The following is a 14,401-nucleotide window of genomic DNA, read 5'->3' as shown; positions in this document are numbered from 1 at the left end:
TTTGCCTCTTAACTTTTAACATCACTCCATGTGACTCCATGAGGGACGTTTGATGAGATGCAGACTTTTTTTTAGGCTTGCCTGACTAGTAAAACCAGTTCTGATAAAGTTGTTCACAAGTTAATAATAAAGTCATGGAACAGGAAAGAGTTAGAGGGAAGGGATTGCCCAAGTTTCCAAGCTGCTGGAAAGACTATCTCTCACTGTCAATCACGCATGTGCACACACCCTCACACACACCTGTGTTTGATTTTGAATATCTGGAGAACACGCGGCTATTCCGCCTAATCTGCATGGTAAATCAGCACTTCCTAATGCTTTCCATTTCCACTGTATCATACTGGCTTGGTGCAGATTTTTGTTCTTCTACACATCCCTGTCTCTCACACAAACACTTACAAAAAGTGAACTTGTTGGTTTAGTTTTACGTTTTGTTTTGAGACAGGATTGGTGTTGCGTTGTCGATTGTGTTGGCAATTTAGCCGTATTTAAACACAGTCGCTGCTGTGAGCTGTCAGTACTGCTTGGTTTTAATGAAAAGACCACTGTAGCTGCTGACCTTGCGGTAAATGTGTCCTGTGCGTTATGCATCATGTCATGTTTCTGCATGCTTCCTTCAATGCCGATTTGCCAATCACAGTTAAATCAAGATTAGTTTAACTAATAAGAGGAGGATCTGTTCACAGCAGCCCGATACCACCTGTTGTTTCTGCATTTCCCACAGTTCCTGCAGTGCCTTAGTGCAATTCAACAGGTGCTTTGCAGCTTAAAATGTTCCCTGATTAAATCCAACAAAATTTTGCCCCTGCCGCTGAAACAAAAAGTATTAAACTTCTCATAGTCACACACATTCTGTGAAGGACGAGGAATTTGTTCAGCAGACTGAAAACCACACAAGCCTCTTCAATTCTACCTAGTTTTTGTGCAAATTAAGCATTAAAATTCACATTCATTTTTTTTTTTTTTCTTTCTTACTTTTTCTGTCCTCTCGGTTGGATTTTTGAAGGGAAACATATCGGATTACCTGAACCTCTCAGTTGGATCCAATGAGAGCGAATGGGTTTCCATGCTTTGTATGTTATTCTAGAACATGCCTTCCCAGCTCTGTTTGCTTTGAAAAAACTGTGCTATTTAAATGAAATCAACACAGAATCTCAACCACAAGGTCAGAATTTGTTATTTTCTCTGGAGTAACAACCCTGTGCAGATGTAATGAGCTGTAACATATCATTCTTTAAGAGAACTATTAACATCAGCGCATTGAGTTACTTGGTGAGGCCCAGGGGAGGAAGACTGTGGAGGGATTAAATGTGCTTGCTGAACTTCTTAGAATAAACCACTACATGGTTTCTAGAGTCAGACTGGATACATGAAAAGTCACACTTTTTTTAATAATATAATAATGGAACTGTTAAACATGCTGAGTTATTGGACTGCAAAGCAACAAAATGGTCAGAAAGGTCATCCATAAACTCTCAAATTGTGACTGAAATCTAAAGACACCTTGATGAGTTAATCTAATTCTGAGTATACAAAACAATTACGTGCGAAGTGTTGTTCACAGATTATGATGAGTAATGACTTCCAATAATGTTATTTATGAATGGAAAGAGGAATAATAATGACAATATGGAAACGTTCCTTTAACGCGTTATTGTGTCTGCATCAATAACTGATCTTCTCACCTCTGTTTACATCTTACATTGCAGTGTAACTGAAAATAAACACATTTTCGAGGGCTGAGTCATTAGAAGTCAACAGGGAAATGTGTGTGGTAAAGTGTTGACTGGGTGTATGAATTGGCATTGAGGGTGTCAGAAGTCGTTAAGTCGGTTTACATGTTTATTGTAATTGATGACTTCTTGTCATACTTATACTTAAAAATTTTTAGCAAATCATGAGCATCTATATATTTTCATCTCACCATTAACTTGAAACCAGGAATGACATTGCGAGATTCCTCTACAAGTGTGTGTGCGTGTGTTTTCCCCTTCAGAAACAAAAGGCCCTGTGTAGGTACATGTTGGACCAATGTGCATTTAGCTATTAATAACCCATGGGAGGCAGGGAAAGCAGGAGACACTGGTGTTCCCACTGGACTTTCTGTGTGTGTGTGTGTGTGTGTGTGTGTGTGTGTGTGTGTGTGTGTGTGTGTGTGTGTTCTGTAGAAGCCTTTGTTTCCTTGTATAAGCATGTTCTCTTCTCAATTTCCTCGGAATAATAACCTTATTATTCTTTGCTGTCATTATGGAGCGTTCATGTGCACGCTGATGTTAATGTGTCTTTGCCAAGTAATTCTGTCATTCCAACCATGGTAGGCATCCAAACTGCCTACGTGTATTTGTGCCTCCTAATATGGAGGAGTGGTGCTCACACTGCACATGCTGCACACTCACAATGTAATGTTGCTTTAACTCGGAGTGACAAAACATTCTAAAAACATATCAATCTCATCCAAACCATTTTATTGTACTTCTATTCACCCAGTGCTGCTGTTGGCGTAAGGTCAAGCTTCATCTCACACTGCAGCCTGACATCTGAACACCTGGTTTAGCGACACTTGGTTGATGTCAGATAGTTACTTCAAGCCTTGTCATGCATCTTTGTGTGTCTGTGTGTGTGTGTGTATGTGTGTGTGTGTGTGTGGTTTAAATTTTGGCTTCAGTGTCAGGCAGGTTTGTGCAAAAGGTGCCTGTTTAAGCATGTTTTCTGGATGTGCAGCTAAGGATGACTTTGCCTCATAAGAATGTGGGTTTTGGGAATGTTTCTGAGGAATTGTCCACATGGAGGAAGGAAAACTAAATATATAGTATGTGTACTGCTGTAGTAATATCTGTACTTTATACGTATATTCCTGTTAGTTCAGTATGCATATGAAGGTTTTATGACCCTACAGCTGTGTCGCTGTGCAAGTGTGACTCACTGTACATTTTTTACTTCATAGGCAAGAGCATCTCTATCCTGAGTGCGTGTGCGTGTGCGTGTGCGTGTGCGTGTGTATGTGTGTGTGTGTGTGTGAGTGTGTGTGTGTGTCATGGGCAGAAACCACCCCCAGCCTTTTCCCAAGCTGTTCCCTTCCTGGATCCTGTATTTAGAGCAGGATGAGGCAATCTTTGCCATTGACTCACCAATGCTATGCAAATAGCCCCAACAGCATGCAAATGTGTCTATATGTGCATGTGTGTGTGTGTGTGTGTGTATCTTCATATGAGATGTCTAGACAAGTAAGATGGTGAACGCAAAACACACACATTTTAGTGGGGGTTTTTTGTATTGTGAGTAATAAGCATTTGGTTTAGATGCAATCCTTGCAGTCTGATCTATTTTAAAAACATGAAACTAAGTCATTTATGTGTTTACTTGAAGGGATGCTCAAGCTTTGTAGTTTGTCAAGTGATTATGTGAGGTACTTATGAATTGTCGGTTTAACCTGCAGTACGTGGCATTCGGAGTGCTTTTAGTTTAAAGTATCACAGAGAAAGTCTGATAAGGGAGCTGAGCATGGAGAGCAACTCAATAGAGGATCACAGAGGAGCAAATTTACCATTGAAGACCAATATGATCACTGAGCTGTTTGAGGGAATGCTGTAGAAAGAGCTTTTTAACCAGTGTCACTGTTGCACCAGACAGTTGCTTGTTCTCTCACTTTTTCTTTCAACCCTAAACACCTCTATGTTGCTCTACATCTTTCCTCTAGCTGCTAAATCTGCCCCGCTCCTCGTGTCTCAGTTTCTTCAGGCTTTGTGTCGGATTTATTGGATATCTTACTGCTTGGCTTCAGCTGGTATTTTGGAATTAGACCAGTAAAATGGCCAGTTTGGTTGTGGCAGGCCACATTAGTCTGACGCCATGCAACGCAACATGGGTGTCCTTCAGCTGAGTGTCGACAAAGTAAATAACAGTGTTGCAAAAAAAAAAAAAAAAAAAAAAAAGATGCAATGTAATAGTCACAGTAAAAAAAAAAAAAAAACTTGCTTGATCTGTGTAGACATTTTGAAGGTTGTTTCCCATCAGAATTCCTCTCTGTTCTGCAGAGATGTTGACCCCTTATAAGTGCTTACCACTATCCACCCTAAAGGGATACTTCTTCCTCTTTTTCTTTACTTTTGTAATGTGTTAGTATATTTCTTGCAGTAGCAAACAGTCAGTAACCTCTCAGTTTGGAGGGGCAGAATAACTGATGATGGGGTCGCTAAAGCTAACAGCTAACAGCTAACGAGTCAGGGAGCTGCAAAAAGAGTAAAAGTTTCTCCATTTAAAGTAGCTCAGACCAAAAGTGATCCAAGCACAGAACTAAATTTAGAGTTTTGACTCAGTTTCATCAGATACTTATTTGCTTTGTCATTGCACTTTCTCAATACAGTCAATGGGGTTGAGACAGCGCCTCTTGAGACACAATTTAATGTGTTTGCTATGTCGTGTATGTGTTGGTTTCAAGGACTCTTAATTTAGGGGTATTTCATAAGTAATTCAGGTTTTTTTTTTCCTTTTAATGCTTTCCGTGTAAAGCACTTTGTGCTATGTTTTTTTTTATTGTAGGAAAAGTGATTAAAAGATAAAGATTGATGATTGAATGAACTGCAGTGCAGTGACGGCGCACATACTGTGGTTCACATGCTCAGATGATGCAGCGTAAAAATCACTTCCATAAAGTGTTCATTTTCACATGGAGTCTTCCAGCTGCAAGTTATCTTTCATATTGTATTTTAATCATATTATTAATACTGTTGTGTTCTGAACATGTTGTTCCCTACCATTCCTTGTTTTTCAGCTAGCCTTCTCAACAAGGCACTGTAGAAATCAGCTGTTCTGACGAAAAGGTGATGAAATGTGACACCCTCTCGTCCTCTCTTGAACTTCTCTCCACCCAGATTCCTCATTGGCAGTGTCCCACTCATCCTTGTTTCCCATGGACCTCAGGGTGGGAGAGCGGGGGATGCGCCCTGGTTCTGACACGGCGCTCCTCACCCCGCTGCACCCACCTTTACTCCTCACAACCTTCTCGCCGCAACCTCGCTCCTCCTTCTCCCAGCAGCAACTGCATCAGCAAATCCGGGTAATGTTTATAACAGGCAGATATCTTCAAAAGAATAAATGCATCGTTAAATAACTTTCTATATATGGATTTAATATGTATGTGTGTTTGTTTTTGGGGGCGTGCTTTAATAATGGAGCAGAGGAGGAGAGAGCAGGAGCATGAGAAACAGCAGGAGTTACAGCAACTGAAGCACAAAGACAAAAGTCAACAGAGTGAGTCCGTTTGCACTACGTTTCAGCGTCACAAGCGTGTTACTACAAGCTTCAGTTGCTATTTGAAGTTGTCTTCCTTTTACTGAGTTTTATATGACACTTTTGAAAATAATTATGGCCCATGGTACTATTCATGGCCGGAGAGGAAAGTCCCTGGAAGGGATCTGTGGCTTTGCACAGTGATGAACTGCATCAATCGACTTCACTTTCAAAGCTGCTTGCTTTGATGTAAATGCTAAATTTAACCTGACAAGTGGAGCTACAACAGTATAGTTAAAAATAGTGTTGGGCCTAGGCACATAAAGTCACTGGGTCAATATTGACTTGATCCCTCCGAGCACCTGCTGTCACCTTTTTGCACACACACACACACACACACACACACACACACACACACACACACACACACACACACACATGCACCTACACACAGGAATATCAGCACTCATGCTGTCAGACAAACCTGTGCCCTTTCCATGCAGCACACACACACATGCTTCAACACTCTCACCTCTGTTTGCATTCATGTGAGCGTTTGCAAAACTTTTGTCAGAGTTGTTAATGTCATTTTAATCTCATGTTTTGTTCTAATCACTGATCATTTCCTGCACAGGAACACAAACAAGCAGGTGTGAAAGGTTCTCCTTGCTGCTCTAGGTTTTGGTGATTCCGGGTGTGTTTTTCAGTGTTTGGTTCTATTGATTGACAGGTGCTGTGGCGAGTTCTGTGGTGAAACAGAAACTCCAGGAGGTGATTCTGAAGAAGCAGAAACAAGCAGCGCTGGAAAGAACAAATTCTGGCACTCTGACTTTACATCCTGTACCATACAGGTAACACAGCATGCATTATTTATATATCCATTTTATATATATAACATATATGTGTGTGTGTATATATATATATATATATATATATGTATATCTATCTATCTATATATATATATATATATATATATATATATATTTACATATATATACATATATATATATATATATATATATATATATATATATATATATATATATATATATATATATATATATATGTATATATATATATATATATATATATATGTATATATATATATATATATATATATATGTATATATATATATATATATATATATATATATATATATATATATATATATATATATATATATAAACCTAAATAGGCATCAGCAGCACATGGTTTCTTAAAATGCCCTTTCATTTTACTTGAGTTAATGGTTCTGTTTATATATTTTTTTTTGTGTTTTGTTTTTCAGGAAGCTTTGCCCAGACCCCAGTGCATCCTCTCAGCCTGTGATCCCATCTCTATCACAGCCTCCATCTGAGGGCTCAGAAGGGACACCACTGCGCAGAGCAGGTACAAAGAAAAAAAAAACCTAAACAAACAAAAACACACTCAGGTTGTACACTTTAACTTCATGCCAAAGCAGCGGTCAAGTAATTTATTCTGAAAGAATTTTAACAAAGTTATTATTTAGATGCTGGTGTAAAAGATTAATTCAGTCAACAACTAAAAGAATTGAAGCCAACTCAGCTTTTACAACATCCACTCCTACAATTATGACAGTAGTTGCACTTTGATTAAATAGTTTATGTCCCATGTGTAGAATTAATACATGTAGTTGCACATATGGCAAATTGCAATCAAGTGAATACATTCAGTTGTGAAAGTACAGCAGAAACTAACTTTAATACGAGTCTTTGTTTTGTTACTTTCAGATTATTAAAAAAAAAAAACAAAAGATCCGAGGATAATTTTAACAACTTACTTAGTTTATGAACCTAAACTTCTGATATAAAAGCAACATATCGTTTAACAATTATTCTTACTTTCATATAATTGCATGCCAATGAAATGCTACCGTGCATCTGGCCAGATATAGCAACAGTTTAATACTGTAATTTCACAAAGGTCAAATTTTTCCGTCTTTTTAAATGTTTTTATTTTCTCTTATTACTTCGGTGATTAATCTCCATGTCTCTTTACACAACATATCTGTCTGTCTGTTTAAACAGATTATCTAACTTTTCCCTTATTGTGTGAATTTATTTGTCAGCGTCTGAGCCCAACCTAAAGGTGAAACACAAGCTGAAGAAACACCTGAACACCCGCAAGAGTCCTCTCACCCGTAAAGAGAGTGCCCCACCCACCATCAAACACAGAGTGCCGGACACACTGGGTAAGCTTGGGCGGCAGAAACATGACTGACAGGAACACATTGTTGCTGCTTTAATCTGCCAGTGTTTGAGGATATTTTGCTGTGACTGTCTGTAACTTATGAGTGATCATATAACAAACTAACTCATGTGTGCTGGTCACCAGACTCGTCCCCCAGCAGCAGTAGCACTCCGGTCTCTGGATGCAGTTCTCCCAGTGACATCCTGCCTGGTGAAATTGGACTACTGCCATCTGCAGGCGGCCTTTCGCACGAGGTCAGCGAAGAAATTTCCCCACACACATCCATTGTGTTGTTCACAGAAAACAACTGTTAACATAACTGTCTCACCTCAAGATTTGCAAACATCAGGAAGAATTTGTTTATGCCGTATGATGGAGAAATGATTATTCATGCTATATAGTAGATTCATAGAGAAGAGTCTGGCCTTTCGGGCACACAGGTAAAAGCAAAACACGCTCTGATTGCAAAGAAGAGCTGCTTGGTAAACATGGCCTTCGTTGAGACGTTTAGTAATGACATGTTTAAGGCAGCGACACCAGAGCACGGGCACACTGTATGTCAGCTGTTTATGCATAATTCAGTTAATCAGAAAAAGTCAGGACGGAGCTACCTTTGTCACACCTGCTGTTGATCTCCCACATTCTCACAGCAGAGCTCGGACCAAAATGCTCAGATTTCATTTTGAGACGAACAGTTTGTAAATACAGACAGAAAATGTGAGTAAAATAAATGAATTTCACTGCATATTCAAATATATTCAATGTTTATATTTCTAGGCCCAGAAGCTGCTGCTCAGAGATGGAACCCTGAATAATTTCACAATCCAGAGTCCCTCCACTCTGCCCACCATCACACTGGGACTGCCAGTCAACTCAAGGGTAAACACTAAGATACATCTTAATGACCATTATGATATATATAAGTTGCTCTGTTGTAATTTAATGATGAAGTGGAGTGATTTGCTTTAACTGAATATGATGAAATGATCTTGATGTTACAAAGAAAAACACCATACTCTTCGTACCATCTATGGAAAGTAAAAGAGCTCTATAAAAGCTTGTGTCATCATGACTTGAAAATCTCAGTAAGATAAATAAACGCGAAGCCTTGTCACTTTAATATCTTGTTTATTTAAAGGAAGTGCATAGATTTAAGGAAGAAGCCTGGTACTCTTAGAATGCTGTTTCATTGTGACATTGAAGCTTGAGGAACCTGGATTTTTCTGTTATTAAATGTCACTGCCATTTTTTATTTTTGTTTAATCATTTCTTTTTGATAAATGATTTTGTTCTTCCTTTTCTCTCTGTTATATTTATCTATAAACCAGATGTTATGTTTTCTGTGTTTACATGAACGTCCCTGTGTGCAGGCTGAGGGAGAGCTGTCTTCTCTGAAAGTTGGACGAATTCCTGTGGTTACTGCCACGGGCTCGCCCGTCTTCCTTCCCCTCAGCAGAGAAGATCAAGCTGGACAGATGAATCCTCACATGCCTGTTATCATCCTGGAGCCATCCAGACTGGTACACACTCCACTTCTCACCGGTGAGACCCACATGCTCATGCATGTTGTATGACAACTCGAGGGGTTAAAGCTGAATAATTGAAAAGTTAAAAATAAGAAATAATAAAAACCCTTTTTCATTTAACACTCTGTAACTGATCTGCACCAGACTTATTGATTTTATAATGTCATTATGTTAGAGCACCACCCGGTGGTGACTTTTATACTGCACCTTTTCCATCAGTCAGGACCTTGTGCTTCAAGATTACTTCAGTCCACAACAATTCCTCATTTCTTCTTTAGCTTCAGTGAAAACAGGGATTAATTCCACATGGTAAAGTAGTAGCTGTTGTTGTGGTTAATGTTGGAACAAAAGTGTCTTTACTCACTTTACAGAAACACATTTCTCTGCTCCATTTCCACCTTGTTTCTCAGCAGTTCCCAGCCTGGACTCTGTTCCGTTACAGTTTGCGCCCCAGTTAGACCATCTTTCTCCTGGAAGCGTTCAGCACCACAAACCTCTGAGCAGAACACGCTCGGAGCCCCTTCCCCAAAGCCCCCGTGCCCTGCATGCACATCTCCTACAGCAGCAGCACAACACACAACTACTAGAGAGGCTGAAACAGCAGACTCACTTGGGCAAGGTAAAACACACTCCTCTGTTCCAGGTTTTTCCTTCATTTAGATTAAATCTGTCTGTAAATGCTTTGTCAGGTGAGGCTGTGAGTTGAATGGAGTCATGGGGGTCATGAGCTGTAGCTGTTATGAAGAGTTTGTTTTTTATCTTATTGCATTAAGTTGCTTATGAGTTCATCAATTTATTTTTCTACAAAAGTGCAAAAGGGTGAAGAATTCATTTTAGAATAAATCTTCATTGCATGTGTGTGTTTTCTGTGTGCAGCTGATGTCCAAGTCCAGCGAGAAGCCCAGACTACACCAGATTCCTTCTGAGGATATGGACTCCGAGGATGGCGACGGCTCATCGCCCACTGAGCCAACCTATCACAACAGAGTGAGGGCGGAGTCGCAGAGGGATGTAGAACCTACAGTGTCCAAATCCCACGAAGAGCAAATAAACCTGCAGCATGCACTCATACTCAACCAGGTTCGGTGAAAAGTAGCACACCTGCCACTCACTCACAAACATAACCAGAGGAAACGGGTAGGAAGGGGTTTCACAAAACAGCAGTTCTCCTGCAGTCCTGTAGATGGCAGCCTAACTCTTACACCAGCTTTAATCTTGACGCTATTTACTGGTTTTGTCTTTTGACAGGTACTTATTAGAGCAAAGTGGTTATGTCAGTAAAATAAGAGGACAGGATGCATTTACTGTAAGCGTAGCTATGATTAATCTAAAATCAGACAAACCACCAACCAATCCAGTCAGAAGTCAGGCTTAGAAACTCTAACAGAAGCATCCATTACTTTGTAATGATAAATGCAGTATGCTTCTTATGGGACAAGCCAAGAGAAGAAAAATAATTGTATTTGTATTTACATTACATTGAAGTAATGTGGTAATGATAGGATGCAAAGCTCTGACATATGCTTTGCATTTAAACAGAATCTTTTTGATGTTGTACACATTCTTTTGTAAATCTAATCAGTGCATAGTCAGCTTGATATTATTTCATTCAAATTTTATAATCGACTTGAAATATCTCTGTTTATTGCTTTGTGTAGTCGTTGCTATGGGAACAGCAGAAGCAGCTGCAGCAGCTGCATCGACAGATGGAGACCCTGGCAGTACCTGTGTTACATGGCAACGCCGGTGGTGGGGTTGCTTCTGGTTTGGGTGTCCATCGCCCCCTGTCACGCACGCAGTCTTCCCCGGCCTCCACCTCTCTCACTCTGCCCGAGAAGCCCCTGAGCCTGACCGCACAGGACGTCACCAGCAAACCACGTTTCACCACCGGTGAGTCAGACAGATAAGAAAGGGTGCCCATAACGATAAGCATAAACGTTCAACCTCCCTGTTTTCAGTTCAACTAGGCAGAAACATAACATAACTACGGATGTACGCTGACCTTAGAGCGGTAAATGCCTCGGATAGATGTGTGTTTAGGATCAGTTTATGGTTTCAAACCAATCAGAATAAAACTAAGCTTGAATGTGTTAAGGTAAAGCAGCAGTTTAACAATTAGGGAAGTAGAGATGTGCGATTTGTTGTGTGTACTTAGGCATTGCAAACATCTTACATTACGATTTTATTTCTTCCATTCAAATCATGCCCACATAAAAAAGGCACGCTTGCATAGAAATGTGCAATTACAGCCCAATTGTAATAAGAAGCAGAGGTGTGATAATACAGTCTCGAGCCTACTGCTCTAATCCAGTGTAGAACCAAGAGAATATATCAGACCTGCAGCCGGTGGAGATCAACAGAGGGAATGATGCGCCACATGGTCCTGTGTATTTACACAAGGGTTGTACATCTTCTCATTGACAAGTTCATTAAAACGGTACAATGTGGCAATTTTTGTAAACAATTTATGTGAAAAGTTTGTGTGGACTTGGCGTTAGAAGCATTAAAACCTCTGCAAAGTGTAATCATCTCACAAAGCTTCCCATCAAAGTCTCAATTTCATTCTATTTTTGTGAATCTAGTGGTCAGAATATTTATAAACTTTCCATGAAAGTCTAGTTATTCTCCTTGTTCTTCTTATTCTGATTGAAATGGTCTGATAAACATGTAGCCTCCATCCATTAGTTAGGTTATCAGACTTCTCATGTGTCATGAAGAGAGAGGTAAATTTGCCACTGTGTATGTAGAATCAAGGTCTTCTTAGATTCAGGACATCCAGAGTTTTTCAGAATTTTGGAAAATTAAATACTAAATTTTAATATGTAGATAAAGCTTCAAATAATCTGTTCATGTACGCGTGAGGCTTAAATTGGGCAATTTTGTCAGTGTGGATTAACTTGAAACCCTGTAAACCTGCATGAACCAGCTTTATAATTCAGCTTTATAATTCATAAAATCATTGTGATTGGCTTATATAAGTTGGGGCCAAGAGTACATTTAGAAAAAAATGAAAGATAATATTAGATCGAACTTAGTATTCTTTTGTGTTTTTCTTACATACTGAATATTTAGACTATTGACCAGAATTTTGCTTTGAATGTGTGTGTATGTGTGCAGGCCTGGTGTATGACTCTCAAATGCTAAAACACCAGTGTGCATGTGGAGATAACAGCAGCCACCCAGAGCATGCTGGAAGAATACAGAGCATCTGGTCCCGACTACAGGAGAGAGGCCTGAGAGGACAGTGTGAGGTACAACACACACACACTCACACACTCTGACTCGGACAGTCTGGTACCAATATTTCTGCGTAGGTGCCAACACTGATATAGATTATGGACCTGTCTGTGATCCCTCATGTAATCTGGCCCTTACGGCTACCACATACACCAGGTATATAATCTGTTTTGACAGAAGGTGTTATTTAGGATACTGATCTTGTTTCCATACAGAGTATCAGAGGTCGTAAAGCCACTCTGGAGGAGCTGCAGTCGGTCCATACAGAGCGCCATGTGTTGCTCTATGGCACTAACCCACTCAACAGACTCAAGCTGGACAACCGCAAACTAGCTGGTATGTTCTCTCACACTGACAGGTTCCTGCATTTACAGGAAAATTTCAATACAGTAAACATGACAAAATTAAAAACATACATACACTGCTTCATATACCTATGTTTTTCTCATTTTTTTTTAAAGATTTTTATTATTTTTTCCTCCAGGTATCCTCTCTCAAAGGATGTTTGTGATGTTACCATGTGGGGGTGTAGGGGTAAGAAAAATACACACCTCTGGAATAACCCTGCACAGCATGCCGCAATCAATGCTGCACACAATGCGCTGATGAAAGATGGTATAGTTTTTAAGAAAAGCAAAAAAGACAAGCGCAGGAAAATTGCAAAAAAAATAGACAAAAAATAAAGTCAGGATATTAAAGAGGAAAAGAAGGAGGGCTCAGTCGCTGGCCTGACAGTCCGTGTCGAAGCATGACAAGTCAGGACTAATGAGAACAACATGTCCATGACCAGGGATGAAAGAAATGCCTTAGATTTCATTGTGCAAGCCAGATGGACAGTTTGTGAGCAAACGAAAGGAGAAGAGAAGTAAAAAAACAAATGTAAGAGGCTTGGAATTCATACAGAATTGCAGAAAGTAAAAGTGACATTGTGACCTTACGCAAACTTTTCTTCATTTTTAAAGACAACCTGAATAAATTCATTTCTGTATTAATTTCACTTTCTTTTAGTTCTACACATCATGTGTTTGTTTTGTCGGCAGGTTGATAATGACACCACCTGGAATGAGTCTCACACCTCCACGGCGTCACGCATGGCGGCAGGCAGCGTTGTTGAGCTGTCGTTCAGGGTGGCCAAAGGAGAACTGAAGGTGAGGAAATAAACCCTGCCGTCATACAATGTAGTGCATGGCACAGTGTCAAAAACATGAAGGAAAGCCCAGAGCCAGAGGGGATTCTATGAATTACACAACAGACAGCTAGTTGGGATTAGATGTGAGAATAAAACGTTGTTTCCATAAACTCAAACAATTTACATTCCAGTCACCTGCATCGCCTAGAGTACTGGTACCCAATCGTTTTCCTCAGACACCCACTACTGGAGCTCTACCCCTGACCCCACTAAAGCACAGATTTACAAGGAGCTTTTTTTTTTTTTTTTTTTTTTTTAATAGTTTTTTATATTAAGAAAGACTTTTAAAATATTGAATATTATGAAAACTCCAGTTTATTCACTTTGAGATCCAGTAAAAGAAAATAGCATCTTTAGGCTTTGGTTCCATGTATTAGACTAGTCTAAATATTTGAAAGCATAAATAGATACTCCTAAATGTCTCTAAAAAGACATGGCCTTAATCCTAACAGTCACACAGGCTCTGTACAGTCGAAGCAGTAGACCCCTGTGCTCTCTAGCAACCCCTTTGCAGGGTCAGGGACGACAGGTTGGGACCCACTGGGCTAAAGTAAAGCTTTAAAAGTCATGTCAGAATCCATACTGGCATTAATGTGTTGCTGCCAAAGCAAAAGTTTTAGGAGTGAATCTGAAGGAAGTGAAGGTTAGACTATAGTTGCTTTATTCTAATGTGGGACTGTCATGATGTCAGAAAGGCAAAACAAAGCTCTCACATTGTACTGTACTCCACATGCACATTCATTATGTTAGTTCTGGCAGAGACATAAAAGCAATTTTAACATTATGCCCTCTCACACAAATTTACTGCTTTTCAGGCACTGAGTTTGCAAGCCAAAAACAATGTTGAGAAGTCAAATGTTTTTGCAATCCTGGAATTTGTATCTACTTTCGGCGGTGGTTTGTTCTTATAAGTCAACTACAAGGGTCCCGGAGGACTAGAATATGGCAAACAACCTCGCCCTGCCTCATGGAATCACTAAGCCACTCTAAAGCCCAAAAAGTTTCTGA

General features: G+C 39.7%; 1 protein-coding gene across 3 annotated transcripts in view; it reads left to right on the top strand.

Moving 5' to 3' along the window:
• The window catches only part of hdac7a (histone deacetylase 7a), a 64,592-nt gene that overhangs the window by 38,129 nt on the left and 12,062 nt on the right, over positions 1-14,401 (top strand). For 2 of the 3 annotated variants that reach the window (XM_079238791.1, XM_079238792.1), the window contains exons 4-18: positions 4,872-5,056; positions 5,178-5,250; positions 5,960-6,080; positions 6,519-6,619; positions 7,320-7,442; positions 7,586-7,695; positions 8,219-8,320; positions 8,812-8,983; positions 9,378-9,586; positions 9,844-10,047; positions 10,626-10,857; positions 12,085-12,218; positions 12,420-12,540; positions 12,689-12,738; positions 13,245-13,352. In XM_079238791.1, the coding sequence (XP_079094917.1) occupies positions 4,910-5,056; positions 5,178-5,250; positions 5,960-6,080; positions 6,519-6,619; positions 7,320-7,442; positions 7,586-7,695; positions 8,219-8,320; positions 8,812-8,983; positions 9,378-9,586; positions 9,844-10,047; positions 10,626-10,857; positions 12,085-12,218; positions 12,420-12,540; positions 12,689-12,738; positions 13,245-13,352 (2,007 nt within the window). In that variant the 5' untranslated portion in view covers positions 4,872-4,909. The remainder of the gene's footprint in view (positions 1-4,871; positions 5,057-5,177; positions 5,251-5,959; positions 6,081-6,518; positions 6,620-7,319; positions 7,443-7,585; positions 7,696-8,218; positions 8,321-8,811; positions 8,984-9,377; positions 9,587-9,843; positions 10,048-10,625; positions 10,858-12,084; positions 12,219-12,419; positions 12,541-12,688; positions 12,739-13,244; positions 13,353-14,401) is intronic. The other variant, XM_079238793.1, reaches the window with a different exon arrangement.

Source organism: Telmatherina bonti (assembly GCF_933228915.1).
Source record: "Telmatherina bonti genome assembly, chromosome: 4".
In the NCBI taxonomy this organism is placed as follows: domain Eukaryota; kingdom Metazoa; phylum Chordata; class Actinopteri; order Atheriniformes; family Telmatherinidae; genus Telmatherina; species Telmatherina bonti.
Note: the sequence above shows the minus strand (reverse complement) of the source record. Positions and strands in the feature narration are given on the sequence as shown.